General features: G+C 37.6%; 1 protein-coding gene across 2 annotated transcripts in view; it reads right to left on the bottom strand.

Annotated features, from left to right (window-relative positions):
* Window positions 1–23,242, bottom strand: part of LOC133526788 (otoferlin-like) — a 111,034-nt gene that overhangs the window by 30,879 nt on the left and 56,913 nt on the right. For both annotated transcript variants that reach the window (XM_061863550.1, XM_061863561.1), the window contains exons 6-8: window positions 18,112–18,298; window positions 15,618–15,680; window positions 1,370–1,454 (exon numbers count right to left, since the gene is read on the bottom strand). In XM_061863550.1, the coding sequence (XP_061719534.1) occupies window positions 1,370–1,454; window positions 15,618–15,680; window positions 18,112–18,298 (335 nt within the window). The remainder of the gene's footprint in view (window positions 1–1,369; window positions 1,455–15,617; window positions 15,681–18,111; window positions 18,299–23,242) is intronic.

Genomic DNA, 23,242 nt, shown 5'->3' on the forward strand with positions numbered 1-23,242 from the left:
TGGCCAAATAGTTCGGTACACCATACTAAATATATGGTGTACCGAACTATTTGGCCACTTTGGTTGCTACAAAGTATTTGACGCTGACTGTACTACCTCATGTACATTACATAAACAAATAAATATTGTAAAAAGTAAGTAGCATTATGAACACAACAATTGTAATGAATAGGTACGAGTACTTAGTGTAACGTAGGTATGTATATACATACCTACGTAGCATATGCTATTTATAACAAAAAACAATCGTTGTCGTAATACAATACTTACTGTTTATGTTTCAACACGCGCTCCCTTTTTGAGTGTGTAAGGTGATTGTTTATGTTAAGTGGAATGCAAAGCATAGGCAAGAAGGCGGCGTGTCCACCTGCTAGATATGTAGGTAGGTACTTACATAAATCTAAAATAAAATAAAATGAATAATTGATAAAAAGGCGAGATTCAAATTCAGGACAAAATTATTATTTAAAATGTACTTTGAGTAGGTGCCCTTAATTGTGTAATAACAAATTTAGTGGTGAATACATAGCGACTTTTTGTATAGGTAGGCATATTATAGTGCCTTGTTAATATTGCGCACCTTTTGAACGAACCCGACATAATACAAAATTTCAACTTTTTGGGAAATCGCAAAATAGTATATAATATTTATTTATTTATTTAAATATTAAGCTTTATAACCATTGATAACATTTTAGCATATTTTAATAAATAGTAGTTTAAATTTACGATTTTCAGAATCAAGTCACTATTAAGGCCACTTTTTGATCGAATTGCTTTTTGTATCGGTTAGACTTAATATAAATTAGGTCTGTTTCGTTTTACAAACCTAAGTATGATATATGGCATTTTGGGTATTATGCCATTTTCGCATTAAATTATGTTAACCCTTACTTTCGGAATGAAAACGTCACAAACTATAATGGGTCACTTAATACTTTATTTCCGTTTGGCGAATGTGATGCGCTAAGGAATTAAGAGCACATGGGAGCTGAGATTTAAATATTTTAGGTAAATATATCCGTCTCGCCCACGGAAGCGGATCCTAAAACAAGTGCGATAAGGACAACGCCAGGTTAGGCGAAAAATCCGGGGATAAAAGGCGATCAAAATGCCGATTTCGTACTATTCTTGTACAGATGGGTCAGTTTCTGATTAATTAAGCGGTAGAATACGATGTATTGGGTCATTCAGTGATATTAACTCAATTTTATGATTTTTTGAGTTACGCTGGTTTCATTCTAAAGGTGCGAACGATTCGCGTAGCAGAATTGAAACCTCTGAATTATATCGCTATAAAAAGTCGTCATGTAGAGCCGGCTTAAGTGACGAGTGGAATGAGGAAATAAGTGTGTGCGTGAATGCGTACCGGGCTGGCTCCAGACCGTTGCCACGTCGAGCTTGAAGCTGCCCAGCAGCTTGTTGGCGCGTAAGATGTTGCGCGACTGCAGCACCTGCCACACCCAACAAAACTTAACATAGGTAAGTAAACAGTAAACATCCAACTGACTAATGTATTTTAATTGTTTTATCCAGTACGTACGTTAAGTCTCATTTTGTATGGGATTTAGAAACAGTGCGCCAAGCGGGACGTTTTGGAAACTCAAAATCCCATACAAAGTGTGACTTGTGACGTTTCGCTATCGAATAAATGTACACTAGGAGTTATAGTCGAAAAGTTTGGTAAATAAGTACATTTTATTTAGTAAAGTAGTTTACTTATGGAGATGTCCTGGCTGATTACGATCGTAGCACGGCGATTGCATTCAATGAGATCATCAACTTTGACATCAAAGACCATCAATACTAAAAACAAGTTTCAGACCTTTTTTTTAATACTATGTCGGTGGCAAACAAGCATACGGCCCGCCTGATGGTAAGCAGTCTCCGTAGCCTATGTACGCCTGCAACTCCAGAGGAGATACATGCGCGCTGCCGACTCTAACATTCCGCACCCTCGTTGAGCTCTGGCAACCTTACTCACCAGCAGAAACACACTATGAGCAGGGTCTAGAGTTATTTGGCTGCAGTTTTCTGTAAGGTTGGGCTCTGCTCTAGATCTGGAATGACATCCACTGTGCTGTACCCTACCACACTAAGCGAGATGACATTCACAATGCTCATACCTCTGTTTTGGGTGTAGTTTAAGAATGTACCCGGATCCACGTCCAAAGCTCCTAGTAAAGTATACAGCTACGTTAATTAGCTTGATGAGTAAAGTACCTGCCATTTTATTTTATTGGCTAGTAGAAGTAGTTAGAAAAAAAACACACGTATAGGTAAAATACTGTTGAAAGTAGGTACTTATCCTAATACTTAGTTGAATATATTTTTATTTTATTTAAACTATATTGCACGATATAAAATTGTACAAATGGCGGACTTAATGCCTTAAGGCATTCTCTACCAGTTAACCATTGCCTCAAACGAAACTTGTAGCTAGTGCAGGATTGTACACAAACAAGAGAAAATATGAAACACAAATCAAGTTATTTTAAACAATATAAAATTATTCTTTTTATACATTTACACAAAAAAAAAATACTAGTAATATATACCTACGTATATATAAACCATACATACATACATATACATAATATAAATTATATTAGGTACCCAAGTATACAAGTAACATTCGGATCATTTAACTTTGATCAAGTTAGAGAGGAGCGTACGTAACTTGTTTTTATACTAATTTTCTTACTAGAGAATCTAGAGATTTGTTAAAGATCAATTAACAGCACTTTAGTTAACGCCTTGTTGAAGTGTATTGATAATAATGCATATGTGTGTTATGTATATCCTTTGGTTTATATAATGATCATGTACCTAACAAGATTAGTTAATAAGAAAAACCTTTACCTTTATGCACTCATTATAGGTACATGAAGCACTGTTAAAAAATAAGTTTTTGGCAAAATTTTCATTTTTGGTACAAGCTTTTATCACTGACTGTAGTTTTCTTTCCATAAGTAACTAATACTCATCAAGACAATTCTAAAACCCCTAAACACAATTAGGTTACTTTGTTTTATCACAGAGTTCCTATGGCCACCATAAAATTGCATTGTCACCCGACTTACATATGTATGCAAATTTTCAGCTTCATCGGAAACCGGCAAGTGGGTCAAATTTAACTTGCAAGATTTGATTACAAACAGACAACGGTTAGGTGATAGTAAATAAAAGCTTGTAAATAAAAAACTATTCCCTCTTCTTTGCCGAAGACCGGTGAAAATAGGTTAGGTGGGTCATTCTCTCATTTCGTGCAAATCGGTGATATTCTCTCGATTTGTAATTTTTCTTTTAATTGATAAAATTTTGGATTTCGTCAATGTGTGGATTCGTTTATTAACACTTTTATGCAAAAGGCACCTTCGTAACCTTATTACTTTTCATTTAATAGGGCTACTGGTGATGAACTACGCGCTGGTAATGAAATGGCCTGAGATGGTAATGAATGATAAAGGAAAGGAATGAAATTGGCATCGGACGGTAATTTTTTCACTGGACTGTAATGAAACAAACTTATGAAATCTGACATAAAAATCTTTATTTAAAGAAAATTAACAACATTAATATAATCAACAATATTAAAAACGTGTCGATTAATGTCTGGCATTTAGCAAATACACAATATACCTGCATAAAACTATGAAATAGTGAAAAGTTGGCATAAAAAGTTTCCCAAAGAAATATATATGTATGCTTCTGAATAAGAAGAATTTTGTTATAGCCGATCCTTATTTGTTATTTAATAGTTTAAGTAACCAACATAATTATTGTTTTATTCAAAAAACTAAACTAAATTTCAATCGGTCTTTGATTAGTCTATTATTTTAAATTGTTGCATTATCATTAATTGACTCTCTACCTATGCAATTTCGATTAAATCTCTTGCATAGCAATTATTTTAATGGCGTGTTTTGCAAATTTCTACAAAAAAAATTTTTTTACTATTTGACCGCCATTTCTTTCTGTTTTCTTTGAGCACGAGGTGTCATTTCCTTTATGCTACAAATCTTTTTTGTTCCTTTCTTAACAAGTATCTATTTCTTTCTTTTTCTCTTTGTATCGCATATAATTCGGGATTACTTTTTATAATCTAATATTTCTCTTTTTTACGCTGCCTATCTTTTGCTAGTTAGTCTTCTTTGGTCATTTTTTTCTCTGGCCTGGCCATTTTAATGCTAAAACAAACATTTGACGAAGGGAAGCCCTATAAAAATGGGAAACGTGCACACGAAGACGATGCTGGGAATCTGTAGCCGGATGTTGCCCCAAAAATAAACACTGCGCGTAGAGGAAAAGCTGGAGGTAAATATTCAGGCATGGCAAGAGCTAAAGCACAACTGTGGAATATAGATTCGGATGAGTATGAAATGATCTCTGACGTTAATGAGGATGCGGAGCGACGTATCATACGTGCACGAGGGAAGGACATCTATGAGTATACCAGGGCAACTCCTGCCATCAGCTCAGAAGTTGTAAAGAGCTCCTCCCCGGTCTGGAAAATCTATGAGGGGGACATAATTGACGAAGTCTGCACGGAAGCCAACAATGTGTTAGAGGAGGCTCGCAAATCCGGGAACTTGAATGCCTCAGCCCTGTGCCGACTGCTCCCAAATGTAGGTGGTCCGAATGCTCCGTGTCAGTGACTGTATGCGGGAGTACTAAGGAGCATGGCGCTGTATGGGGCGCCAATATGGGCGGACAGGCTCTCGGAGCGCAACAGCGCCCTACTAAGGCGGCCTCAGCGAGTAGCAGCACAACGCACCATCAGGGCATATTCAACGGTGTCCCATGCCGCAGTGTACCTCCTAGCTAATACCCCTCCGTGGGAGCTTGATGCTCAGGTACTGGCGGAGAGGTACCGAATGAGTGCGGAGGTGAGGGCGCGGAGAGAACGCGTAGACCCCGAAGAGTCGGAGCGAGTGCTACGTCAGGCAGAAGAGAGGCTCCTGGAACGATGGAAGGAAACCTGGAGGACTCGCCCTATGGCACCCGCACCATTGGGGCACTCTTTTCATCGTTCCGGGAATGGATAAAGCGGAAAAGAGGTGTGCTATCATACCGGCTGACCCAGGTGGTGCTTCGGTCACTACCTGCACAAAATTCAACGGGAGCTGAGTCCGGTCTGTCATGAATGTGGTGACTCGGACGACACAGCCCAACACACCTTGGAGGTGTGTAACCGGTGGGATACCGAGAGAGGTGCCCTAACGGGCGTTATTGGGCGTAATCTCTCGCTGCATAGTGTTGTCTCGGCCATGTTATGCAGCGAGAGATCATGGAATGCGGTTGCCACCTTCTGTGAAACCGTTATGACACAAAAGGAGGCCGCTGAGCGCGAATACGCGAGGAAAATGTGGACGCGCATCCTCTCAGGCGCAGAAGGCGGAGGAGAAGGCGAAGGCGCTATGCAGCAGCCTTAGTCTGATCTTCCAATAGGGCTGGTGGGCTGGGTACCCACCATACGGCCCCACACGTCTAGGGGGAGGGCCACAGCGTCCCTGGTCCTCTCCTTCCTTAGCGCGGGTGCTCCCAGCGTCTATGCTGGGGAGCGTCGTGGTAGAATGGCTGCAATCCCTCGGCGCTCCCAGTAACGGCAGAGCGGGTGACGCCGCAGGGGATGTAAGTGGGTATTCTCCTCCCCTCCCTCTGTGTAGCAGAGAGAGCTGTGGGAGGAGCGAGTCCCACATACTACCCCCACATGGGCTGACCTGGCCCGGGGGTGAGATGCGTAAATGCATTTACCCCTGCTTCACCAAAAAAAGGCGATTATCTCACACTGTCACCGCATTTCGTTACGAAGTGCGGTGCAACGAATTCGCGAGCGGCGACGATACTAAGGTGGTGCAGTTGGCTCCGTATCTTCGTCCGGAGCTGCTATGCACGACGAACCAGGTGTATGAACTAAAACCAGAAGTAGAATAACCAGATTTTTATGATATACTATTTCTTAAGATTAATATTTATCAGACGCACCCCTACATTCAAAACTTATGTATCACAGAAGTACTGAATACTCATGTTTTGAGTGTCATCACAAGTAAAGGTAACAGAGCGGCAGGTTTATGTTAATCTACTGCGCTCGAGTAAACCCGAAATATCCGTTGGGCTTCCCTATTATTACATATCTACAGTTTTAAATGTTTATAACAACGTAATCTTTATAATAACTGAGCCTCTTTCCATTAAATGTACTGCCTCGAATATATTATCATTACCTTCTTAATGCATTCATTACCTTCCCCAGTAAAACTGGAAGGAAAAGAAGTGAATGAAACAGATATGAATGAAGTTTTGGAAGTTTTTGTCGCCTACGTCGGTTGGCATCAGACCTTAATTTTGCAGAATAAACCATCTGGAAGGCAACACTAAAACACTTCATTACGTATAATTATAATAATGTACACTTGGAACTTACTGTGTAAATCACTGGATCGCGATGAAGATTGTTTTGAACCACACTCCTTTTCGACACGCGAGAACGTAGGTATGTTCGCTAACAGCGGCATACGCGCGTCCGCTACGAGATCACGCGGCCAACTGACTGACGAACAATGCGTAGCATCGGCGGTAGACGCTATATACCCTTGCTATGTAGCAAAATATAGCTAATCCATTTCTCGCGTCGGTAATGAAGAGATTACTTGAACCATACACTTATAAGGCTGTATAATTTTAACTGTTAATATCTAGCTTCTAATATTAAACGATTTAAAACATAACTAAATTAGTCATTAAGTGAGCAAACAACGAGTTTTCTATTTTTAGTATCTTAAGGTTCAAATGTAGGTCAAAGTTATACCTTCATGCGTTACATGTAGAGAGGAATGAAAAAATTGGGTGTTAATTGTAAATATAAAGAAAACTATTACCTTTTTAGAATTGTTCGTTGAAGAGACATATACTTTAGGCCATATGTTACAACCTTGCTTTTACAGATATTCGAAAACAACAACACATTTTTGGTAAATTACCTAAAACACCGATTTGCACGAAATGCGAGAATGACCCAGGTACGTGTCGCGTAAATATATAGTTGAAACAAAGCAGCGGTGAATGTTTCGTGATTACATGAAGTGTGATCGCGCGTGTGTATCCAGTAGGTACCTGCACAACACACAGCACACCAGGCACTCGTGCCTGGCAGCTCGCATGTGTACTAACACGCCAACATGCCACTTCATCAGTTTGTGTTGCTTAACAGTTTCCCCATCCCCATACAAGAATCAATTTTCATTATCGGGCGTCCAATGCATACTTGTGTGGTGACATTTGTTTTTAGGTAGGTATGTCGAAAACTAAAGATTATAGGTACCTACAATATTTTTAGAAGACACATTTGATTATTCAATATACATACGAGTACGTACCTATGTGTGAGACCACTGAGACCAGACGAAACTGTATTTGTTAAATGTGTAAGTATGTATGTAAATAACGGGCCCAGGGGGGCGATTTTTGTAATTCGAGCGCTTTTTGTCGTCACTAGAAAATTTGTGGAAAACGACTAAATGGTATTTTTCAAATACGAACGATAGAGATTGCGAATCTAGTCGTATTGACCACTCGTTTTTAATTCTACTCATATTAGTGGAATTTATGATTAAATCATTTTTTTAATGTTTGGAATGTTCTACAATTTGCATATTGCCAAGCATGAACTTTATTAATAAGATTTATTATTTATTCAACATATAACTCATTGTCTCTCATATTTCAATCATCCTCAGTGAATGCAATGTTAGCTGTTAATACATACCTGCGTAAGAACCTGTATTAAGAAACTTTACATTTAGTTCGGATTGAAACAAATAAAGGTGAGGTTTTCCTTAGCAACTGCGAATAACAAATAGTTAAATGAACTAACAGAACTTCGTATCTTGAAACACAAAGTTCGAAGAGAGCTTTCTGACAATATCTGCACTTGACGGCTTTAGCTTATTGCGGGTTGTGCTAGCAGAGGTTTTATCATATTGTACCTGAACGCTAACAATCATGTACCTATTCTAACGGGTTGGCTCAAAGTAATGAGAATTTTTATTTTCGATAGCATAAAAATAAAGACAATAGCAATCGGTTTATGGATTGTATAATGTTTGTCATTATGTTTTTATTTTTATCCCAATAACTAAAACTAAACTAAGGATTTATGCATTTTGCAATGATAAGAGAATGCTCGAGCACCTATGGGCCTGCTGGTATTTTTTTCATGTGGGGGTATAATAAATACCTAATCAAAGTTAATAAATCTGTTGACAATTCTATTGAAAGTGTAACTATACGAGTAGGTATTACTTATTTTTTACATGACTACGGAAAAAGTTGATTATAATGATCTATTTATTTATCTAAGTATGTATGATTGTATGTGGGCATATTTGCAGCTATGTACGTACTTAGCCGTATTCAGGTAAGTCAATTAGGTGTTTATCGATCCCGACTTACAATTTGAGAAAGTATTTGTTGTAATACCCGTATCTGTAGTCAAACGTACACATGTATTTATTGTTATTTGATATTTTATTACATCTAGAATTATTTAAGTTATGTTTATAGATAGTTACTGTTCTAGTGAGGTATGTACTTAACAGACGTTTTGAAACCAAAATAAATCTATCGCAAAATAATTCATCTAGGAAAAGCATTTTAACAGCTTTACTGTTTTCAGTCTGAGCCTATTAATAACTTAAATACACTTACAGCTCTTCCTTATTATAATTTTCACCACCACCACATTTTATAGAACACAAAATGCTTACCGTACCTAGCCTCTATATCCTAGAAATATGCAAATTTGTCCATAAACACTTAGAATTATACACCAAACGTGAAGACGTACAGCTAACTTATACATTAAGAAACAAATCAAAGTTAATGCAACCACCCTCCCGATTAAAACTTCATTCGTCTGGCCCTTTATCAATGTCCATAAAGATATATAATAAACTACCACAAAATATAAAGGAAGAAAAAAAAAGACCACCTATTTGTACTGAAATTAAAAGAAACCCCTAATAAACAAAAGCTATTACACTGTCGACGAATATTTAAATGATAAGTTTTAAGTTTTAAGATGTAATAAGATTACAATAACGATTATATTTGTATTAGGAATAAGTTAGTTTAAGTAATATTGCTACGCCCTTGCAGGGTTCATTTTTGAAACAACTCATTTGTTATTTAATACCTATTTGTACAACATGAATGTAAATAAAGGACTTACTTACTTACTAACTTGTACTAGATGAACAATCGTGAACATTGTGACACACCTACTTAGTTGTATCTGCCGAGCAAACCACATGCTGCCTTAGAAAATCGTGGTGAAAAGCCAAAAAATTGCGAGAAAGATTATGATGATTGATCGTTTACTCTACGGTATATCTACACAACATTCGCTAATGTTTAAATCCCACTACCACAATTTTTTTTAATACCAACCAATCTGACAAGTAATTGAATACTTTACATTCACCTCTGCTTCAAATCGAATATGCATACATGTGGATGAGGCAACGAGTAGTATAATATAAGTATGAATAAGTTATTGACGCATGAGGGTATTCCCGAAGGCAACTCAAGGGGTGAACATTACTGCTTTCAACAGGTACAAGCGAGGTGAGGCAGAAGTGAGGCAACGTGATACGGAGCAGACATCATCCCTCTGAAAATCATTCCTAGGTTTGGTTATAACATTCCAGAACATGACTACAGGACAGGTGTAGGGCACCTTTTAGTATTCTACTACGGGTAGTTTAAATTATTGTTTTCCTAACCATTTAGTAGTTGCATACTGTTGTAAAGAACGACTCAAATAACCAAAACCTATATCTTAAATTACAGGTTCTAAAGCGAGGCTTAGACTAGCAAGAACTTGCATGCAATTTACGTGACATTGCCGACTATTAAGGTAAACTGCATTCAAGAGTTTGATCAGATAGCGCAATGTAATGAAAATTGCGTGCAAGTCCTTGCCTGTGTAAACTTCGCTTAGCACTTTTTACTCACAGTGGTATGTGATCATATACACCAGCTGACGCAACTAGGAACAAAAAAGTTCTGTATGGAGTTTGTTTCGCAAATCATTGCCAACGAAGTAAAAGAAAACGTCAATGCTATTTATTCTGTCAAGTTTACATCAAGTCAACTGTCAAACCTAATTGTTTTGTTTGTTATGAAGGCTTCAATGTTTTGTTCGGTATTTCGTGCAATTTCTTTTTTATTTAGTGAAAAAAAACGAAAATAGTGAACCGTGATCAGAGTAAAGAGCGAATTTGTTAAAATGCCACCGAGAAAACGGTTTACTAAGTGTGAAATATGTGGCAAGCGAGCCCCTCGAGAAAATCACGAATAAAGGGATTTTATGGCGAAATTTCCCTTGGATGAAGACTGGTAAGTATTGCTTTAGATACTTTTGACCTTTTTTTGGTCAGCAGGCTATAAACACATCGAAAATTAGATATTTTATATTCTTTTTCGTTGTGAACTAGAATTTAATTAGATAAGTGAAATTTCCAGAGAACTTGCATGCAATATGACCATAATTAATTCGTCCAAGATTTCCAGTGGAAAATTATCTATCATTTATGCATTAATGGTCATTAGTTAACATTTTTTTTTATCTAGTAATTATTTAATATATTAACCTAAAATGTAAGAAAATAATCTCTGTTTTTATGATGAATAAAGAAATATTATAGGACATTATTACACAAATTGACTTAGTCCGAAAGTATGCATGACATGTGTTGTGGGTACTTAGACAACGATATATATATATATATATATATATATATATATATATATATACCTAATATATAAATATTTATAAATATATAGAAAACACCCATGAGTCAGGAACAAATATTCATGCTCATCACTCAAATAATGCCCGTACCAGGATTTGAACCTGGGACCATCGGCTTCATAGGCAGGGTAACTGCCAACTAGGCCAGACCGGTGCTTATGATTAACAGACATATATGGGAATACATAAAAAGTTAGAGCATTGATAAAGGGTTGTTGATAACTGGATGCCAAAAAGCATGATTATATAGATAGCATATTAGCGCTAAATAATCAGTTGATCATCTCATTAGTCATTAGCAAACACTTGTAATATAAACTGTAGATAAAGTCATGTTTATCCAAGACTGTATGTGTTCAGATGCAGGCAGTGGGTCAAATTTGTTGGGAACGAAGACCTGATACATCTTTCCATAGAAAAGTTACATTTATTAAAACATGTATGTGCAGATCATTTTGAAAATAGAGCTTTTAATAAAAAAAAACCTCGTCTTAATAACTGTATAAAAATAATTCGGGTCCACATTAAGCCCACGTATTAGTCCATAGTCCACTCAAAGAACTATCCACTATATAACATACAACTTAAATGTGGACTCGATACTAACCTGATTTCGAGTACAAAATTTGTAGACAGGGTCTATGTTTCAACCTTCCCCATTTTATCGATATCGATAAGAAACGCAAGCGTGTAGCGTACTACACTATTTAAATCGCTTATGTTGGTACTATGGTTCTATGACAGTTTTTTGTCGTACATTTTGGTAATGACTTGCGAAACAAACTGATTCCACTCGCTAGTATGGGAGTCCCGTCTCTTAAAACGTAGTGATTATATGCTCTTTGGTTGCATAGAAAGTCTATTTCTTTTAGTTTTAGGGCTATATCTGCGAAAATCGAAGTTCCTAAATTTCTAGCAACTATCTCTGTTACTCTAATTACGCCTTCATTTGAGTACAATAGAAAGATGCCAGAAATATGCGATCTTCAGTGTTCGCGGTAGATCTTCTGGGGTCCTACCGCGAAAACCGAAATTAGAAAATTGCGGGGATCTTTTTATCTTACTCTCACTAAGACGTAATTAGAGTGAATGAGAAAAATGCCCGCAATTGACGAACTTCGATTTTCGCGGTTATAGCCCTGATCCTAAGGGATTTCGCGCGCAACCTTTATATTGTATGCTTTCAGCAGTCTACGTAAGTTTTTGGGTTGTTTGAGACGTGCTTTATATCAACTATATTACGAAAGCAATCTCAATATTATATCACCTTAATGTCATACGCACGATAGGTATGCATTTCAATTACTCGTCCGTTACCAAAGTACTGATTATTGTTTGGGTATATTTAGGAACTTACTCTTTAATTTTTTTCTTGTACCTCGTCCCATGTTTAAGCCAAATTATTTATTTATTTTCATATTTATTTATTACACATTATAGTGACTGGCTGCCCTAAGCAACTTACACACACATTCTCAGCGTATACAGTCATGTTATAACATATCGTGAGCACATCTTATACCTTTAAACGAGCAATTCTTGTATATATATATTTTAGGGATCGCGAAAATGGCTCTACGATTTCGATAAAATTTGCTATATGGGGGTTTTCGGGGGCGTAAAATCGATCTAGCTAGGTCTTATCCCTGGGAAAACTCGCATTTTTGAGTTTTATATGTTATGTCTACCAGGTATTGACACTAAAATTATTTTCGTATGTCTTGAAATCATAACCACTTGCTTTTGTAACAGTTTATCTAAGACACGACTCAAGCCTTCTGCGGTAAGGCCCTTACTTTTTAATTTGGTGATGGACTACCTCACTAAAGACATACCCGCACCATTACCGTGGACCATGCTGTATGCAGACGACATTGTACTAGCCGCAAATACTGCACAACACCTGCAGGAACTTCTCAATGTGTGGACACAGTCTCTGGAGAAGTACGGCCTACGAGTTAGTAGGAACAAAACCGAATATTTGAAATGTCCCTTCAGTGGAAACACAAAGGTTGAGACTATACACATCGGTACAACACCCATTCCAACAGTAACGAAGTTCAAATACCTAGGATCCATGCTAACATCAGACGCAAACGTGGATGACGACGTCACTCACCGCGTAAATGTAGCGTGGCAAAAATGGAGAACACTCACAGGAGTATTGTGTGACCCTCGTGTGCCCGTAAAAGTAAAGGGCAAAGTATATAAGACTGCGGTTCGCCCGGCGCTACTGTACGGATCCGAATGTTGGACAGTGAGAAGAACTCACGAGCAAAAGGTACATGTCAACGAGATGAAGATGTTGAGATGGGCGGGAGGTGTGACTCGACTCGATAAAGTACGCAACGAATATATAAGAGGCAGCTTTAAAGTCGCACCAATCACCCAGAAACTCACCGAAAACCGTCTCAGATGGTACGGACATGTCAAAAGAAGAAGTGAGGACCATGTGGTACAGCTTTCACTAGATTTGCCAGAACAAAAGAAAGGTAGAGGCCGCCGGCCCCTATCCTGGTGGTCAAAAATACAAAGAGACCTCAAGGACGCCATTTGCCTGAAAAAACAACCCAGGATAGATTAGCCTGGCGTAGAAGAGTGAGGAGACCCGACCCCAAATAATGGGAAAAGGGCAGGACGAAGAAGAAGATCTAAGACACGACTCAAACATCCCGAAAACTTGCGTAAAAATCGGCCAAGAGCATGTCGGGCTATGCTCAGTGTAGGGTTCCGTGGTTACACGTCCGTCACACTATTGGCAATATCTCAAAAACGGCTTATGATAGGAAAATAACAATTTAAACTATACGTGGCGAGTAATGATGTTGAATATTGACAAGTATGTGGGGAGATTTTGGAAATTCATTACCAAAAGTAAGACTGTCATTATTAAACTATGACATTCGAAGTGATACTGTCTGCTCTACATTCAAACTAACTTCATTAGTTGCCATCATTCCTTCATTTCGATCACTACACTGTAACTAGTAATGTGACTTCTTAAAAGTAATGTCTGACTCGTTATAGTGTCTGACCCGTATGACATTGTCACACCGCTACCTACTAGAGATGTATATCAAGTACTTAGTTTGCACGCTCGGACACTTCACTATTTTTAAACTTTTCTACTTTTGGGTAGCTTGAGTGTTACTAAAGTAAGTTTCATAAGCTTTGCGCTAAAGCAGTTTGGACTAGTTTCTTCATATAAACTATGTTTTGGTAAGCAATGTTCCATTTGTTGCCAGTGCGGTGCGTGTAGGGAGCCGAAACTAACTTAGAAATTCATGCCAATTAGGTTGATCACGTTTTGAGATGACTTGCCCTTGAGTCTCGTAGCGAACTTATGTTACCGTACTTATGTTATTATTAACATTGGACATCATCTAGATTGAGGTGGTATGGTCATGTAATGAGACGCCCAAAAGAGCACATGACGAGAACAGTGCTTGACATTGAAACCGGACCGAGAGGACGAGGCAGGCCCCGAGACACGTGGGCATCTAAAATGAACCAAGATCTAAAGTCAGCCCAATTAGATCCACAGACGTCCCAGGATAGAATGGCCTGGCGAACATTGATTAGACCAAACTGAAATGGGACAAGGCGAGGATAAAGAAGAAGAAGAAGTACCTATCAAAAACAAATCAATTATTTTTTTTAACCACAACCGGCTTCGTGAAATCGCTTACATCCTATTACACAATATGATTTCCATAATTGTAAGTATGTTTGTGACGCGCATATTATTAAATTAATTACTATTCATAGTATTTTGTTGGAAAACCCTCTGTACTCAGTAAATGAGTTCATGGAATTGATATTTTGATTCAGAAATTGTTTTTATTCTTATTGTTTTTATTTATTGACATTGTTTTCTTTATCATACAGATGATCCTTATTGGGAGATATTATTTCATTGTTTTTATATTGTTGTGTGTTGACGATTCTTATTAGGAGATATTATTTGTGTTCTTTTATTAATTTATCGTTTTTATTTTTATTGTTCTCGTATTTTCGTAAGTTTTGACATTGTACATTTATATTTTGGATTTTTGTAAGTATTTACCTACTTACTGTTTCTCTTATTTATTCTAATTGTATTGACAATCCTTATTGGAGCTATAACTTTATTTCATTAGTATTGTTATTATTTTCATTTTTTTTTATTTTTTTTTGACGATCATGATAGAAATTCTTATATTTTTGACATCAATGCAAATTTATTATGTAATTGTCTTTCATGAAATAAATCATCTAATCTAATCTATATTCGATTTGAATGAAGTGGTAAAATACATGATGTCCAGTGGCAGATACCCCATTTAAAATTTGATTTAAAAAACTAAACCATTTAAACCGACACTTCCTATTTAAATTTATAAAAAGAGAATGAATGGGGATTTAATTATTTAAAAATCACATTTTGTAAATGTCCACCTTCGATGTGTACACCAATGTTGGCCGAACGTTAATTAGAATTGACCATATTGAAAATTAACCATTACAAATTAAACTGTACCGTAAACTGTAACCGTACGGTCAATTTGTCTTCAAACTTTTCCTCATATTCCGAAATCAATGAAAAATAACGCCTTGCGTTACTCCGTGAATAGCCGTTGTTGGTTAGATACGAATGATACTATACGCCTCAATAGCATATGCACGCTGCACACTGCTCAGCTCCCCCTCCTCCCTACTTCTTTCTCACAAAAATTATTAGACTTTGAATTTGAATAGGAAATCTGCTGCTGGACTCTGTATCTATATTGTTATAAAATGTAAATTCAATAAAACTTACCGACAGAGTAATGATCTTGTCGAACAGCATTATTGGAGGCATGTGGAAATCAAAGACGAAATACTGAAATAAAAGTAAAATGTTAGTGTTTGATAAATGATTAAACTTATTATGGCACACGCCAAGTAACGAAGTCATGTTCTACACCATTTTATAGCAAATGAAATTACATACCCAAAGTTTTAGATATTGACATATACCTAGTATATTTAAATGAGTACATATGATGGGTACCTATTCGTGGCGGCAGGAATATGTAATAAATATTAAATTCATCTGGGTAAATATTTACTTAGGATTAATCATTATGTCAGAGCGAGTATCATAAATTACGCGGAGTTGGGAGTGAATTTAAAACGAACCTCGGGTTGTTACTGCGTGCGAGCTGTTTTCACACAAGGTTACTAAATGGGCTTCACAAAAGGGCGTTTCACAAAGGGCGCGCAATTCCGTTTCCGCAGTGCTGAAATAGGTTTGGTTGTTTGACATTATCGATGTCAATCTATTTTTAGGAACGTAGATAAAGGAGCCAGAACGTAGGCATGAACAACACTGACTGTGGATTCGTGTCAGAACGATGTCAACATGTAAGGACAGACAACAAGTTGTTTTGTTTTACCTCTTTAGCCCCAGGTACGGACATGTACATTTCTGAGGCTCTTCTCTTATTTTTAAGTTAGATGTTAGTAAATTATGACGTAATGCTTAAAAAATAATTAACTTTCATCATAGACAAATAAGTAAGTAGGTAAGCTTAGAGTGCTCCCTCTATACATTATCACATGATTACCTATATTTACTTATTAATATTAAGTTGTAGGTATGTGGAGCATGACAGAACTTACTATCAATAAATTTTAAATTCGCTTAAAACTTATTAGGTAAGTAAATGGGTTCTTATCAATGTATGGAGTAAACATTCTAAGCTTACTAATTTAGAGAAATTCATCTTAGAGAACTTTCATATTGGATCTTATCGTTAACGCATTCTGACTAGCAAAATCCATAGTAATATTATAAATGTGTGTCTGTATGTCTGTTACCTATTCACGCTTAAACCACCGGACCGATTTAGTTAAAATTTGGTATAGAAATAGATTTAGTTTATATCTCTAAATACATCCCTCAAGGGTGTAAAAAAAGGGTTGATATTTTTTAAAGGAAAACAATAATTTCCTAAAAAAAGGACTTTATCATTTAACTTTTCTTTAGAAATAAAGAACGTTAATGCATTATTGTCCAATCCAATAAGTCATCCTTTAGGGCAGGGGTCTCCGAACCCCGGCCCGCGGGCCAATTCCGGCCCGCAAGGCGTTCCAATCCGGCCCGCGGACACCCAACGCGACAGTCTACGGTCCGGCCCGCGAGATGTTGCCAAACAGATCCCTGGCTCCAGCATCATTGGGAGTAGAACTGTATCTAACAACAGCTGTGGGCGACAGCCGACACGCAATCGAATGTATGTTATTATTCCGTAGATAACCCTAAGTTATAAATTCCTTACTTAAGTTGTAATAGCAACAATAAAGATCTTTATCAACGTAGGTAGCCTAAGACCTAGGTAGACTATGTATTATGTCTAAGTTGTAATGTAAATTAAGACCTAAACTGAACCGTTAATTCAGAATAAGCCCTAGAACCTTTCTTTATCCCAGTCATGAAATAATGAGCCCGATTATGCCTATACTTTATATTACGTGGTTAGAGCGAGAGAATGTGAGCTAGACAGGTAATACATAGGAATGGTAAATTTCCCCAAAATAATTGGGGAAAATCTTTGGTACTCATACCTACTTCAAGCCTGAACCTGCGGGTAAAAGTACGTATGGGTATCATTGTGGAAAAAGGTAACGGTTATGATCTAGGTAAAATCTAGACTTTCACCTCTCTCCTTGAACCGTAGGATGAGATAATATGCATAACACGTGCCGAACTGACAGATTTGGCTCATTAAATCTGTACTTTGTAGCTAAACCGTAATCATGCGCTCGTTTAAACTATTGCAAGCTTATAGAACTTAATTAGACTCTTCTAAAAACATATAGTTATATAACCCCACGATTTAGCTCGAAGTAGGAAGCCTAGATAACTACCAAATGGAAAGACAAAATGTAGGAAAATACGTCTAAACTTGTGCATTTTTTCGCAGCAACGTGGACCAATCACAGACGCTAAACCGCTCGCGTTAGTTAATTATTAGCGGCGCTAATCCTTGCCTGTGATTGGCCCAAATTTATGCCGCTAAAACATACAAATATGGGTGGACTGGAAAAAGCCAGTCAGTCGCCATTCCGGACCCGAAATAAGTGAACGTAAACCTAAGTGCTTAAGTTGATCGTAAAACTATAACTTGTGAGAACCTATTAATAAGATCCATTTGTAAAATCAGACCTTTTTTATTTTTGAGCTATCGTAGATGTTCCTGTAGGCGACCGTCACCTACAGGTGCGGTGCTAATGTCCTACGTTTAGCATGAACTTTTAGGCCACCTTACCTCGTTGTAATAAGGGCAGTTGGTGCTCTCCTTGACGCTGGTGTACTTGCGGCTGTCGCCGACCTGCACGCACACGACCGGGTCCATGTTCAGGCCGGCCAGCTGCCGCGCCTCGATCACCGTCACGCACACCTGGAAGTCGGCCGCCTTCAGCGCCGAAGCTCCCGCCGTATCCAAGGCACTGCGACTACATTAAAACCAAATGAACTTGCAAGTTGATAACAACACATTTTGCTAGTATTTATATTTTGGCGCAGGTGAACGCTGCGTGAACATATGAATAACAAATAAATATGGGAGGAAGGATTCAAAGATTCGAGTGCCGCTATAGTAGGGAAGCATGCATGCTTCATGCGCGCGTAAAGGATGATTCTCGTTGGAATGGTCTGAGTCCGGGCCGAGGCATCCGGCACTTCGTTTTCTATAGAAAACATTACGTGTTCTATAGAAAGTAAACAAAGTGTCAGTCGCCTCGGCCCGAACCAACCCGTGTAGTCAACATGCCAATAGTTAACGCTCCGTAGCAAACGAAACGCAACTGTCACTGTCGCACTAATATGGAAGAGTGATAGATTACTATATAGGTACGCTATGAAGCGTTAACAATTGGCATGTTGACTACGCAGGCAGAGCCGTTCTACGGCCCGATTCGAAGAATGAGATACGATAACGATAAGTTCTGGTTTAGATAAGAACTCATTTAGTTGTCGTTTATATCTTTGGTTTATATGTCGTATAATTGACAGAAACAGCTCGATACGGGCAACCAATGTCTCTTTGACATTAGAAATATCGTAGAATTGCTGATTCTTTATTTACAATAACAATATACAAAATGGATATATGTATACAGATGATTACTATAACTAGCTTATATCTAAAATAGGCCCGTGGGGCATGGATGGGGCATATACCAAGGATGCCGGCGGCATTTCCTCGTTGTATCGCAATACTGATACGTTGTGCGAGGAAGCCGCCAACTCTTCGGTCGCCAGTTACGTCAACCAGATGTTTCGCGATTTCTCCAAAAAACTTGTGCGCGCTGGGACCCCATCGATAGATCTTATTGGAATCACAGCGGAATCGAAATAAACGTCAATTTTGACATGTATAGTTATCGATCTTTTAAAGATCTTAAACGTGTCTTAATAATTCTTCGAATCGGACCGCTAGGATGTGCTACGGGCTACGACAACATATCAATCAATTGTATCTTCTTTAGGAAAACTTAGGAATCTTCGTCCGCTTAACATATTTCACATTCACGTCCGTTGGGCCATTGGTGTTCTCATAATAATAGTTACCTTGCCATACATTTTATTTACGTGACATGATTAGTCCCCCATGAATCTCATGTTGCAAAAACAGCAGATTTTTTAAATTTTTGACCAAAGGACGTACCCGCATTTTCAGAGTTCTTTTTTTATTTTCGGAGACGGTAGGCTTAACTTTTCTTAAACATTTGCCCATGCCCAATATTTGAAGATATTTTTAACCAGTTTTACTGCCACATTTGAATGTTCTCGTGTCCTATCTGTAAGATTTTGTGACTCGGCGGGCCTTATTTTTTTTAATCGACCTCTTCCAGAAAACTAACTTGTTTAACTAACTGCCCCATTGTCATACGACAAGCCCCTTGAACGGTACAAACTTAAAACTCTAGACTAACAGACGTAACGCCCGAGATGCTATTGCCTTGTTCAACATATGTAGGGGTCATTATAACTGTCCAGAACTGCTAGAACATATTGGTTTCCGTGCTCCAACCTAACCTAACACGAACTACATCCTTGTTAGCTGTTATGAAGCGTTATGTACTGCCTCAAAGTTTATTTTATCTTAACTAGGCATTTTTGGCCCAATATATAATTAGTCCTATATTATTCTCTTTATTTATCTTGAGTCTTAGGTTAGGTATTTTATAATATGAATAAAAAAAAACGAAAATAAATTTAGGGTACCGCCAGTAGCGGGGCAGGGCCCAAGCTGCCGGTGGTCAGAGTTACAGAGAGAGGAACCACCGGACTATCCGCGCCGTGTCCAAGATCACCGCCTTCTGCATCTTACCCTTGACCCAACCACCTAGCGAGAGTATCTCAAGGTGTTGGTCGAGACTCTTCGCTATCAGACCGTTCGCTGAAACGACTATCGGGACAATGATCGTCGAATCAACATCCTACATGGCGATTATCTCGTGAGCCAAGTCTAGGTACTTACTGATGGATCCGTCCTTCTCGGTCTTCACGAGATTCTCATTAAGGGGGATATTGATATGCCTGAGTGACTCTCCAGGACGGTGGCATGCCCGACAAATTTCGACACATACCGTCCTTCAGGATATATTTCCAATAATTGTTCGAGTTTTGAATGTTATAACTTTGAATCTTGACATCACTGTAACTACTAATATTGTCGTCAGTGTACCAATATTAGTTTAGTACCCATTTTACCTCACATTTTATACCTCAATCCGAGGACAATGCCACTTAAATATTATTAGTTCATAAATTTGAATGAGCATTGTCTCAGGATGTAGTTTGTAAAAACCAATATCCTCTTTTTTATATCATCTGCATATATATATGTCTGTTTTTTTTTCCAAATAAAGAAAATAAAATAAAAATAAAACTAATCTTCAACTGTAACTTTGTTCCACAATATGTTCCACTATCTTTACTTTCGGCCATAAGGAAATAGTACTGGATAAATTACATACAGTTTCGCGACTGTGTTCATAATTGACCATAATTTCAAGAAAAAGGATGCAATGCTCATGAAATTTACCGGATCAAGGATGACTCACGGGCCCGGGCCGAGGCGTCCGACACGTAATTTTATATGACGGTTGATCGATGATCATGTGGTGCTTTCCCTAGAAAATGAATTAAGCGCGGGAAGCTCCTGCCCGCCCCGGCCCGCTCTGGCGTGAGTCATCCTTAAATTGACAGATACTTATATAGACTTTAAATTGGCAGTTTCAGTTCATTTCTTTTTTTACTTTTTACATGTTCAAAACCATGTCCTAATTTCACACCGCACACGTTATTAACTTCTGGTGTAAGCCATTTAAATCAGGCCACGAAAGCCTGGAAGATAGAAGAAATTGAGACCAAGGTGAAAAATAGACATATTTCTCGAAGACCGACGAGTGAAACATTGGGAGATAGATAAAGATGTGTGCATTAGTAAGGAACGGGTAAATGAAATAATTCATGGCTATTTGAACACGCCTAAGGTTAGTGCCCATTGGGTCCCCAAAATGATGACCGCGTTAGATAAAGACAGACGTGTCAAATGGTATTGTCAAATGGTATTAAGAGTTTTAAGACATAAGTCACAGGAAAGAAAAATAATTTATTTCCAGGATTGTCCCTGTGATAAGACTTGGATATGACAATGGGGCAAGTAAACAGGCATCACCAAAAGCCTCCTCGGAAGTACAAAAGGTTTCTCCATTGGCTAGCAAAGTTGTGACTAGTTTTTGGACGGTACATTACTTATTAATTTAACTGCCTAAGAAATCGATAATAGCACAATCGGAATAGAACAAACCTCGAAATCTCTTGGACAGTCCTGAAAATTGGTAAATTAAAGGCCCCTTATTCATGTCCATACCATTTGTCATTTGGGAACCTTGAGGAATCACAGCCACCTTGGAAAATGTGTACAATCCTGGAGAACTTCGCGTTTTACTTAAAATCAACGTTATCTAGGAAAATATGTTGTACGAAAACATTAAAGCTTATTAAATTCTACACAAAAATGAGATATCTTTGCGATAAAAACCACAACTTGTTAGAAAGTACTTGCTGAATCTAGGTTTAGTGCTTATATACACTTCCAGGGGACATTTTCTTAAAAGGAAACTCGGAAGAATATGAGTTTCACTATTGTCTATACATTTGTACAGGATCTATATCAGTTATGGGGTTGTATATCAGTTATTGGTTTAAGTACTGATTATTCAGTACAACCTGTAGCTAAGGATACTTGCCGGATTTAAAAAAAATGACACATCGGTAAATTTCTTTTGCCCTTCACGACCTGTTTACACTTGTTTTATTAAAGAATAATCAGTAGAGCCACCTTGAGAGGACTCCGAATATTAAGTCACATTTTATTATTTAGTTATATTTTTTCTTCTAGCACCTAAATTATAGAACAGATTTTAATAAAATAGACATCAGTAGATCCGTAATCGGTACACGAGTCCTACCTATGCGATACAAATTTTACTAAAATTGATGGAATAAACATGTTTAGGGCTCAATATTGTGATTACAAAAACAGATTTAAACTAATAATAAAATTAAGTAAGTGATAAGGACATGAATAAGGGAAAAAAACTGATGCAATTAAGAACAAACTATGGTTTTTAGAATAACTGCAATAAAAAGCGACTTTTAATTTAGATAATTGACAGTTTTTTTTATATAATATTTGTTCTGTAGGAGTGATAGGCAGCTTCTTCCTAGCGCATTCAGTGGCAGCTTTTTACGAACCCGTTTTCCATATTTGCCTGCATTAGCCCATCACCTGCTGGAATCGTTAAGGTTTTTTGGCTGTTTCATTCTTCTCTTTTAATACACTTTTGATTCAAACCAAATAATAGTTGAGAGAACGGCACTGCAAGACGTTTGGAGCTCTTACTCTATTCTATGTCAACTACTAAATGCGATATTTGTACGAAGAAAATTGTATGATTTTCGACTTGGCCTAGAATTAAGTAACACATATTTTCTGTTACTTTAGCTATCCTAACCTTCGTATGAAGAATTGAACTGACTTTTATCGTAGTTTGTTGCACTTTAGCCGCATATCTACCCCAGTTTTTATGATAATTATGACAGGTGTGCTTCGTTTTCGCAAATTCTATTAGCAATCTGTGTGATGGGCCCAGGCTCACTTGTTCCTAGAGATCTTACGCTTCGAAGCCTCTGTTCAAGAGACAACATACTAAATTAGTTATTTATTATGAAATGCACGAAACTTAGAGGTAATTTTAAGTGTTTCAAAATCACGCATGTAGGGTGTTGCAAATTTTCTTGGTATTTGGAAAATACCAATTTTCAGATTCAGATTGATCTCTTCTATTTGCCGGTGTAAAGTCCAACAGCGTAAAATCAGAATT

The sequence above is a fragment of the Cydia pomonella genome, chromosome 1 (genome assembly GCF_033807575.1).
Source record: "Cydia pomonella isolate Wapato2018A chromosome 1, ilCydPomo1, whole genome shotgun sequence".
Lineage (NCBI taxonomy): Eukaryota > Metazoa > Arthropoda > Insecta > Lepidoptera > Tortricidae > Cydia > Cydia pomonella.